Here is an 11029-nt window from a genome sequence, read left to right on the forward strand (position 1 = left end):
TCGTGTTTCTCTCAGTTATCAGGTGTGGGATGTCAGTGCAACCATCTCAGTGCTAACAAGACTCTATTGTAACCAGGGTGACAGAGAAAACAAAGTAAGGCAAGGCAGTGAGCTCAGGAAAGAGAGAAGTACAGAATCAGCAGTGTCACCTAATTGCTGGAGGTGAAGACCTGCTTTCAATGAAAAGCAAAAGGAGTCCTTAATTCCCTCTTCTGATGATAAGGAGCCCTCCCTGTTTGTTGCACAGTTGGGGTTCAGTGTCCAGGCATCCTGTGTATAAACAAGGCTTTGGATTGCAATTAGGCAAGCAGTATACACTTAACAATGTCACCATCACCCCAGCTGATTAAAAAGAAAAGTTCCATTAAAAATTAATAGGTCTGGGAGTCCAGAGACCTCAGTAATAAGCAGTGAGTATCCCTTCTGTAACAAGTCACTTACTTCAATTTTCTGATGTTTGAGTAATTCCTTTGAGGCTCCTAAGCAGCACAGCCTTGAAATCACAGGAGTTCTAGAGCTGAACAGGAGGAAGACATTTACCCAGCAACCTGCTGTCTACCTTCCTGGAGCTTATCTGACCTATTGCTAACATAAGGTGGTAGTTTGGGAAGTGCAATTCCTGCAGCAGGTAGGACTGCTAAAACTCCACAAACAACCCATGTTTCTTTAAATGCAAATCCCTTCTCTCTCACTAACCCCTTTGATTTCTGAGAATAACACAGTGGCAGGAAATGGCCTGGGTTTTAATATCTTCTGTCTTTTGCCAGGTGAAGACCCTGCTCAGATACAATTGTGTCTCAGAAGCAGAGCTGCTTTCTCCTAGTAACAGCTGCTGGAACAACACCCAAGGGCTCTATTATACATAAAGCTATGCACAGCACGATAGGTAAGTGTGCTGGCTTCATTAAAAGGCATGGAGTAAATCTTCACCTCAGCATCACCCTATTGTACTGCTGCAGGGAGAAAATTACTGAGAGGAGACTGTAGTTCTTCCACTGCAGTTGATGCTACAGCCTCCATTAGCCTAAAATGTGTATTGTTTTCCTGCAGGATACAGGATCCTAAGTAACAACTCAGGATTACAGCCTGGTTTGGCCTACTGGTTAAGGCATTCATTTATTTATTCCCTCCCCGAGGATTCAGAAAGCTTCTTAGCCCATGGCAAGACATTGAAGCAGGTTGCAAACTGGAGTCTTCCCTGAGTTTTTAAAAAATGGGCAATTTTTTTTCCCCAGAAAACAATCATGCCCTTCACATTGTAGCTGCTGCTTTCTGTTTACCAAAGCTAAGCACAGAGATACTTTATCATGAGGCAGCTGCAGGTATGAGTTTCTTGCACTACTTAGAAGCTATCCTAGCTCTTTAAGAATGGAGGAGAGCAGCACTTGACAAATTCAGCAAAATGGCCTTGCTTCTGGTTCCAATTAAAAACAAAGTCAGCTTTTCAGTGCCACTGCAGAGTTCACACAAGCATGCTATCTACAGAAGAAAGTTTGTAGTGTTAAGTATGATCAGGTTTGGACTTCTTAAATGCCTCTTTTTGCTCTAGACCTCAAAATGCAACAGAGAACCTGAGAACTCTCTTTTCAGAGTCAAAAGGAGCATCCTTTAAAAACAGTCTTCATCAGCTTTAAGTACTCTGGCTCTAGAGGGAGCACACAACAACTTCTTTTCAGTCACTGCTTTGTGTTTTTTTTAGACATGCTTCCTCACAGAGGTCTGGTGCTTCCTTAAAAGACACAGGACTTTAAAAGAGCACAAATGTGCTTCTGAATGTGTTCACTTGGAAAAACAAGCCAGAGTTTATTGGAGACCAGACTTTTTAATGAAAAACTTCATCAGTACAAAAGCAAAGTAACTCATTGAACAGCAAATGAAACCTGCTTTTTTGCCTTCCCTTCAGCACAGGACTCTTCTTTTTGTCCTCTCTCAAGAAAGGCTTCACAACTGGTAGCAAAAAAATTCTCTTCCAGAAGAAAACTGCTTAAGCACTGCTCCCTCTAAACAGAAGATGTCTTCAGTAACAGTCAGCTTCATTCTCCTCTATGGTCCCCACAGTAGCAAGGATGTCCTGTAAGAGGGACTGAGGGCTTTTCTCCACATGATCACTACTTTTATTTAGCTCATCATGTAGCTCTATTAAGTCTACTGTAACCAAAGCCAGCATCATGCTCTCTGGATCTTCAAAATCTACCCCATCAACACCATCTGTGGGGAAGTTCTGGGCCAGAGAACCCTGCCTTAGTGTTCTTTGTAACCAGGCAATGCTGTGTTCTTCAGGTAAGTCTACAGGCTTGTCCAAATTTCTCTGGGTTCCAAGGGGATAGAGACAATTACTTAAGCCCAGCAGTGTATCACAGGCTCTCTGACCTAAGATTTTGTCACAGTCACACAGAGACCGAAACAAAAAGCTGAACAGTTTTGCTCGGCAAAGTATCTGCAGCACCTCATCCTTAGGAATGGACCTGCTGACTGCAAATGAGACAGGTGGGCATCCAGGAGGGGCACAGGGGCGAAATATCTGATTACAGAAGGCATCAATCAGTTCCAAACAACCAAATCTGACTTCCCAGTCTAAGTCGTGCTGCGCGGTTTGGATCACTCTAGAGACAAACTGCCCCGTCTCTTCCACCTGACCTGTGCAGCCTTGTCTCAACCACTCGGTGAAGATGCTAATCACAGCCCTCCTAGGAAAGCCCTCTGGGTCTGTTGACAGGATTTCTTGAAGATTTGCTACGATGTTCTAAATGTAAAAACACAAAAAAGAAAACACAATGAGAAGAGAAAGGTGGAAAGAAAGGAGAACAGTGGAAGTGAAAAAACACACACTCTGCGTTACCGGTCGTGAAATCTGCCAGCATGAGACCACAGGCTACTTGTGAAAAAGGTTCCAAGTGCTAGAGCAATAACTAGATGTGTAGTCCTGCTTGATTCTGCAGTGGGCTACACAAGGGCATCATACCTCTTTATTATACTGATCTCCTACGACAGGTGACTCTGGAGCAAAGTAAGTCATGAAGGCCAAGTGTCCCACGGCGGTCACGGCGCTTGCTCGCACGTAGCTTTCTGGATCCTCAAGAAGATTTTCTGTAAGCTTCGGCACCTCTGAAGACAGGAGAGACTGCTTGAACTCATCCTGGTCTGTAAACAAGACAGCAACCCAAATAAGTGAAGCTTTATTCTCTCAGAGCATGAAGCTGTTTCCAATGCAAACAGTTCTTTGCGTCATACAAGGATGCCCACTGACTGCAGGGACAGCTGCCAGTGAGCTGAGCCACTGCAGACATCAGGCAGCTGCTCACAAGAGCACAGACACTCTTGTGTCAGGCTCTCCATTTTCCAACAGCTTGGTGACTTTCTGTAAAGTCAGCTAGACACAGGAACTTGGAAAAATCCATTTACAGTTGTTCCAGCAGTAAGAAAAACTTTCTCTGGGCAAGTGGGGACATGGTTTCAGCCTCAAACTAATGCCTTTGCTTAAAGAAGGAAAAAACCAATCTTCCTTTCTTGTTGTCAAGACATGGCAGAAAAAGAATGCAGTGGCAGCACAGAGGAGCTACAGGGTAAACTGCTAATGCAGCTGAGTGTGCTGGGTGTAGCTGACAACATTCCCCTCTCTTCCAACATTGCAGAGTTACTCTAGGAGAATTGTCATTGCCTTAGTGCAACCTGCTGCAGTGCCTGAGTACCAGTGAAGTGGAAAGTCAGTAATTAATCCAAAGCATGCCAAGCAGATCTAGGCTTTCAGCTTCCTAAATCCCAGCCCCCAGCCTGCTGAGTGAAACCAAAGAGACTCCACTGCAAAGCAAGCTGAATAAAGGGGAAGTATTATCTGCCACTAAGCATGGTCACCTGCCTTGACATCCATGCCTCACCACCCCTCAGTTTAACACACAAAAACAACCATTAAGGAGGGCACAGCAATTCAAGTTCAGCAAAATGTAGGCTAAGTTTGTGAATCTTTTTGTCAGATTTTGAGTAAAAATCTTGAGGCTTCTTTCTTCTCTCACCCCTCCAGTTACAGGTCAGAGGATGCTTCACAAGCCTGACTGACTTTCATAACATTAAAAGAAATACTCCTCCAATCTGAACTGTTCAGTCTCTGTACTTGCCTCTCAAGCATTTAATCAGGTCAGTGAGGAACTCCAAAGAAGAATCTCTTATTTCCCAGCAAGGACTGCACAAACGCTTCTGAAGTACCACAAAGACATCTGTAAAAAAACAACAAGTGACAAGCTTGAATGGACCTGAAAGGCAATGACTTCCTGAAGCAATCAATGTACAACCTCTGCATCGTTTTAACTGATGTAATTCCTTTGGCTGCTGCTGCTAGGTGCTTCAACCGGAGCGCTTCAAAGCGCTGTCTGGCCAGCTAAAGCTAAATTCAACGTAACTGCAAACAAATGCTTTCAGCAGGAGAGGTAGGCAAGAGCAGATTTCACATATGCCACCAGCTGCTGTTTATCCCAACTTGAATAGCTTCATTACCTTCCAAAATCTTCTCAGGTTTTTGCCACTGATTGTTGGAGCAGGAGAGCTCCTGCATGCGTGCCAGCCACTTGGATGTAGCTTGAAATGTCTTCTTTAGAACCTACAGCAACATAAAGCAGACTTCCTTTACTACAGGAGAAGGCACTGTTGCCTTTATGCTAGATAAAATCTGGTTTAGCCTCAAACCTGCAGAGAAATTCCAAAACAAGTGCATGTGCTTCCTCACTAAGAAGTAGTAACAAATAAGCAGCCAATAATCTGTGCTTGTATAGTGTTTCTAACAAACATCTAGAAAATGCCTGCTCTCAGCTTAATACTACACAGTTTTTTACTACTTCCAGCTTTTGATCTGCAGCTCTCATCAGAGCCCTTTGACAAAAATGTAGCTGTTTCCTGCAAGCCATCCAGAACCAAAGCAAGTCTCCTACATATTCTAATCCAAACTGTGCTAAGAAACAACTATTGTCAGGCAGCTTCTCAGAACTGTGAAGGCAAGCAAATAGACTTGGATCACTATACTCACAGTAGGGCTGGTGTTTGGACTCTCCAGGTATGCCAGAAGGACATCAAACAGACTTTCTATGAGCGTGTCACAGACTGAAACACACAAAAGAAAACACCACACTGAGAGAAGGAGAAGTTGAATGACAATTCAGCTGCTGAAATGCTGAGACACAGGACTGTGAACTGCTTGGGGGACAAAAAAGAAAAGTAGATACAGTCCTCACAGTAAAGGTGGAACATCCAATTTCTTACAACCACTGAAACCTTTTTAATTACACTATTACCTGCCCCAGCTCATCAACAGAAAGGTCAGCCAAGACAGTAGGAAGAACTGGGAAAATTTAAGATGTTTCAGAAATGGAAGTGGCATTCTTCCCTGAGAAAGATCAGCAAAGGGGAATGAAAGGGTTTGCAACTACAGACCAGTCAAGTACTCCCCAAGTATTATGAAAACCACAGTGCAAAGCTTAAGTCACCTTTTCGGGTGGAGAGGGCTGCTAGGACAGCGAGGGCTGACCTCTGTACTCTGCAGCAATTGATCAACATTCGGCTTATGGTGCTCCCCAGAGGAGAAGCTGGGCTCAGGAATCCATTACAGAACTGCAGGATCGTTATGAGAGAGCGCAGCAAAGGTGTACTGGGTAAATCCACTGGGAAACGACTCTAAGGAGAGGGCAGAAAGAATCATAGGATCAATAAGGTTGGGAAAGACCTCAGAAATCATCAAGTCCAATCTAATACCTAACACCTCCTGACAACTAAACCATGGCTTCAAGTGCCACATCCAATCCTTTTTTGAACACCTCCAGTGATGGTGACTCCACCACCTCCCTGGGCAGCACATTCCAATGGCCAATCACTCTCTCTGGGAAGAATTTCTTCCTAACATCCAGCCCAAACCTCCCCTGGTGCAGCTTGAGACTGTGTCCTCTTGTTCTGGTGCTGGTTGCCTGGGAGAAGAGACCAAACCCCACCTGTCTACAACCTCCTTTCAGGTAGTTGTAGAGAGCAATAAGGTCTCCCCTGAGCCTTCTCTTCCAGGCTAAACAATCCCAACTCCCTCAGCCTCTCCTCATAGGGCTGTGCTCAAGGCCTCTCCCCAGCCTCGTTGCCCTTCTCTGGACATGTTCCAACATCTCAATGTCCTTCTTAAATTGAGGGGCCCAGAACTGGACACAGGACTCAAGGTGTGGCCTAACCAATGCTGAACGGGGGCAGAATGACTTCCCTGCTCCTGCTGGCCACACTGTTTCCAATGCAGGCCAGGATGCCAAAAAGTTTCCAGCAAAAGCCTCAAGCATGTGTACAGAGCAGGAGCTCTTGGTCAGAAGGCAGTAAAACCTGCAATTTTTAGTAACACAGTGCTCTCTCCCAAAAGCTACAGCACAGAACAATCTCTCATTGCTTGGGAAAGCAGTTCAATTTACGGTTTTGTTTTTATCATTGGATCAATAATTGCAGGAGTAAGGCATGGTAACAGAGCTTGTGAAGATGAGTTTGAAACTGAGTGCAGTCTCTTTTACAGTCCTCAGTATTCCTCTGTTTTCATATCTGGAATCTTCCATGCTAGATTCCTTTAACATTTGGAAACCCTCCCTGTCAACTCCTCCCCATGCTTTGTTAAGCTCCCATGCAGAAGTCTGCAACCAATCTTAATGCTATCTTTCAAAGACCAACTTGATTCCCAGAGTTTTTTCCTCCTCTGAACATTACCCAAGACAGCAGCTCTTCCAGATGTGCAAGAGTCTGATTCAGCAGACTAACACAAGATGACTTGGAGGAGAGGAGACCTTCAACAGTGATGGGATCACTAACAGACTCATCCAGCAAACCTAGAAGAGCAAAGGAGAGAAGAGCTTGGGATGTTAGTGAATACAAAGGACTGTGTTTCAAAGCTAATCAAGATATTCAGGTGATGTAGTATGAATACTCCTTCAAATGCAACTATGAGTAGGATGCTGCACTTTTTCACCAACACTACTGATGTCTTTGACTTTCTACTCTTTTTCCTCCAGTTCTCTCTGCACCAGACACTTAAAACCCTAGCTTCTAACTTAGCTTAACTATACCTGCGTATTCCAGAGGCTGGGAGGTTGCTCTCAAAATACAGTCCATTGGCTGAAGCAGAACAGTCAGCGCCTGAATCCTCACATCTTGTGGGCTTCAAAGAGGAAACAGCAGTTACCAAAACAAGAACACTTAAATTCTCAAGACATCTGCCCCCAAATGCTGAGGAGAATCGTGTTTTTCATGAAGGTTTTTAAATGAGCCATCCATGACAGAGCAATGGAAGCATTCTCACAATCCAAGCCTTCTTCCAAGTTTCCCTGGCCAGCTGAAAGCAGAGGAGAAGTGGCTTTGGAATGTAGTAGCAGCCTTATCAAGCTGTACAAATAAGAGTTGGATTCTGTGTAAGAGAGGATTCACCAGGTAGTAAAATTGTGTCCATTGTAGTCAAACTTATTATTATGAAGCTAAAGGAGTTTGCTATTTCTTCCTGAAATTGGCTGGCTCTAGGCAAAATTCAAGTGTATACACTTAAGTATGACATTGGCTCTTTCCACTTCTCTGTCTTTGAAACTGTACTGTTCTTACTATCAGTGTCTGAAGTTTGTTAGCTAGTGGGGCATGGTTCCTGCCAGACAGTCTTACATGCTAAGGAATGTAGTGGAAAATGGGTAAAAAAGCAGTTCTTGGAAAGACACCAGTGATATTAGCAAAGAAACATCTGCAGAGTACAAAAACTTCATTACAGTTAAGTCCTACCATTTGCAGAGCTTTAGAAGTCCCACTGCCAAAGGACCTGCTTGTACTGGGGTTAAGTGTGCCAGAGCAGAAGTCACTAACATCCAAAAACTGCCTTCAGGATTAAAAAACACAGGGGACCTGAGAAGAAAGAAGTGTAAGTGCTATGTCCTTTTAGGCAGTGAAAACAGAAATACCTCACCACTGCACCAAAGCTCCCAGAAGTTCTTTACCATGCCATCTTCAGCAAAAGTTTTGCCAGCACATGCTGGGCTTGAACAGCCTCTTCTGTCAGGAAGGATTCCACTTGCTTGGCAACACCTAACCAAAGTGCTTCAGTCCACGTAGCATGACAACTGCCGAACAAAGTAGTCAACAGTTTTAATGACTGCTCAATCGGAGCAGCACAGCTGGACTGAAGGGAATCTTCTATATGGTTTATAATCATTTGGGCACATGCTGGCCAGTCACAGTCCTTTGTACCGAGAGGCTTGGTCGCTTCAGTCTCTACAGAGAGAATGAGCATGTCCACCAGAAGCTGATTGGCAGCTGAAGCCACAAACAGACTGGGATCTCCTTGCAGAGTGAAGATCACGTCCATGCCTCCTGTGTGAAAACAGAACAAGTCACTGGAAGGAAAAACAAACAGTCTTCCTGTTGTGAGGTGGAGCACTCCAACCTGGTTAAGTCTTTCTGCACTAAAATCATAACGAAATGTACCTTTCAGTTAGAGTTACAAATAAGAACACAGAAGGCTTTTGATAAGCCATTTTTATCATGTATTTAACAAGATGTGCCTCATTCCTGTCTCACATGGGCACTGTTTGGAGGAAAAAAAGACAACATTAAATGCATCATTAATTTAACAAACCCCCACCACCTTTTAATGACTGCAGTGCTTTGGACAAATGGTTTATTTTTGTCCTAACTAAATGAAAACTCCTGTCTCTGTCACTTGTCATCTAAGCAATAGACTGGAATGGAAGAGACACTGAGGATTTGGAGTGTTACCAGTCCTACAAATACTCACCACCACTGCAGAGTAACTGGAGGGCAGCCTGGTGAAGCATCATGTTGTGCACACCGTTCACCCAGCCGCTTCGCACGGACGCGTCCCTCCACAATGCGCTGTTCAGAGGCCCATCCCTGCCAAAGAGCCTGACCAACAGCTGCCCCTGCTGAGACCAGAGCAGAGCACAGAGTAAACAGTAAGCAAAAGGGCCCAAGGGGAGTGGAGAAGGCTGCTCTGTCACCCAAGTTAGGAGTATCAATACCGTAGTGAAAACTGCTCTTTTCAGAAGTATCACTAAAATGAATCAGAATCTCGTGTTTAAACTCAACATGTATCTCCTTCATGGACTAAGCAAGAGAGGTGTTCAAAACCAAAACTGCTTGGTTTTAAGACGCTAGGGACAACTTATGTATATTTCAGTTCCATTAAGACTGCTTTATGCAGTTGTAGGAATCTCTTCCCTGAAGGAAGCCTTTTAGGGGTTGAGTTCTGTACTATAAAAAGTGTTCTACTGTAGAGTGAAGGGCTTCACAAAAAGGCCCTCATTTTTGCAGGAAGCAGGGATTTCCTGTCAAGCTACTGTGGAGAGAAAGCTACATCTCTTAGCAAAGTTTAAATCTACAGCATCTGTCCAGAGATATTTTGCAATGGCTACTGTGAGATAGTTTTATCCTGTATGCTCTTTTGAACTGAAAATGAGCACATCTGAACATCCACAGTACTTCTGTGGCAGGGCAGAAGTAAGAAGACAGCATCTTCACATGAGAACTGAAAAGGAACTGTATGACTGTAGGTCTTCATTATCACACCACTGTTTGCTAAGTTGTTCAAGGCAGGCCAGAAAGGTTATAAGCAGAATGCATACATTTTCAGGTGTCCTCCATCTGGAAGGAGAAAATAAACACATGGCAGCAGGTACCTGGAGAGCTGACTCACCTGCAAGTGTTGGAAGCGGTTTTCAGAAGAGGCAAGAATCCCAGCTAACTGCAGAGTAAAGGAGAGGATGCTTGGGCTGGGCTCTGGCAGTGCCAACACCGAAATGATGAATTCTGTTAGGCAAGGGTTGTCTTGCAGCAGCTCCACACCGGGATCTAGCAACCAGAAGTTGCCCAAGAGGAGGCCAGAAAACAGAGGATCACTGACAGGACTTCATAGAATTATAAAATCACAGACTGGTTTGGGTTAGAAGGAATCTCTAAAGCTCATCTAATCCAACCCACTGCAGTCAGCAGGGACACTTTCAAGTTGAGCAGGTTGCACAGAGCCCCATTCAACCTGATCTGGAATGCTTCCAGGGATGGGGCATCTCCCCTCTCTCTGGGTAACCTAAGGCAGTGTTTCACCACCCCAAACATTTCTTCCATAGATCTCGTCTGCATCTCCCCTGTTTTAAACAATCACCCCTTGTCCTACTGCACCAGACCTTGCTACACAGAACGCCTTCATCTTTCGTAGAGGCCCCTTCCTGCAGCCTTTTCTTTCTTCTCCAGGCTGAACAACCCCAGCTCTCTCAGCCTGTTCTCACAGCAGAGGGGTTCCAGCCCTCAGATAGTTTTTGTGGCCTCCTCTGGACCTGCTCTAACAGGTCTATGTCTTGTGCTGAGGTCTCGAGCTGGACCCAGCACTGCAGATGGGAGTCTTACCAGAGCAGGGCAGCAGAATCATTTCCCTCTACCTGCAGGCCACTTCTGTCCTCTCTCCTAACTTGTGCTTGAACTGAGTGTAACCCCTCACAACTATTCGGGACGCGTTTGGGTTCACCTGAAGCCCAAGCCCAGGCAGTGGCCTCAGGTACTGACCAGCGTTTAGAGGTGTCACTTGAGGAAGCAGTTCTGAGGAAGACATCCCCCAGGGTCCCGGCCTGCAGGCTTTCCACCTCCTGAGAGAAGCCCCTGCTGGCCAGCATCGGCCAGGGCTGGCGGGTGAAGGCCATGCAAGCGATGAGCACTCACCAAACTTTGTCCAGAGGTGGAACCAGTCGAGTAGCTTCTCCAGGCAGGTGTCGTCGTAGCCGGACTGCCGCGGGTCGGCCAGAGCGGCGCAGACGCGCGGCAGCAGCAGGGAGCATTCGTGGGTCATGGCATCACGACGGCGGGACCGCTCCGTGAGGAACGGAGGCTGGGAATAGACAGCCGGTGGGCGCCGGCTGTGGGGCATCTCCGCGCCTGTCCCGGGACCGGCGAGTAGCGGTGTAACCGGCCCCGGCCGTAAAGCGAGTGTCGCAAAGGGGGAGGCGTGGCCGGGGGGATGAGAGGTCAAGGGGCGTGACCCGGGGCC

The 11029-nt window shown here is 45.7% G+C and overlaps 1 protein-coding gene across 1 annotated transcript; it reads right to left on the reverse strand.

Annotated features, from left to right (window-relative positions):
- Positions 1–1863: 1863 nt before the first annotated feature.
- On the reverse strand, positions 1864–10882 carry BRAT1 (BRCA1 associated ATM activator 1). The gene is made up of 13 exons (XM_009897044.2): positions 10705–10882; positions 9689–9843; positions 8771–8918; positions 7974–8346; positions 7762–7881; positions 7065–7156; positions 6709–6827; positions 5472–5658; positions 5015–5088; positions 4489–4591; positions 4113–4211; positions 2963–3141; positions 1864–2743 (listed from the first exon to the last, which is right to left on the reverse strand). Exons 1-13 carry the CDS (start codon positions 10829–10831, stop codon positions 2018–2020), a joined length of 2502 nt encoding a protein of 833 aa, XP_009895346.2. The 5' UTR covers positions 10832–10882; the 3' UTR covers positions 1864–2017.
- Between the last annotated feature and the right edge of the window lie 147 nt (positions 10883–11029).

The sequence above is a fragment of the Dryobates pubescens genome, chromosome 4 (assembly GCF_014839835.1).
Source record: "Dryobates pubescens isolate bDryPub1 chromosome 4, bDryPub1.pri, whole genome shotgun sequence".
Classification (NCBI taxonomy): Eukaryota; Metazoa; Chordata; class Aves; order Piciformes; family Picidae; genus Dryobates; species Dryobates pubescens.

Bases quoted from the DNA above. Each gene is read 5' to 3' on its own strand.
- BRAT1 (XM_009897044.2), bottom strand. From the start codon at position 10,831: ATGACCCACGAATGCTCCCTGCTGCTGCCGCGCGTCTGCGCCGCTCTG. The intron at 6,828-7,064 runs GTATAGTTAAGC...TTGCTCTTCTAG, and splicing joins CCAGCCTCTGGAATACGCAG to GTTTGCTGGATGAGTCTGTT. The intron at 3,142-4,112 runs GCAAGTACAGAG...TCTTGTTTACAG, and splicing joins CCTGATTAAATGCTTGAGAG to ACCAGGATGAGTTCAAGCAG.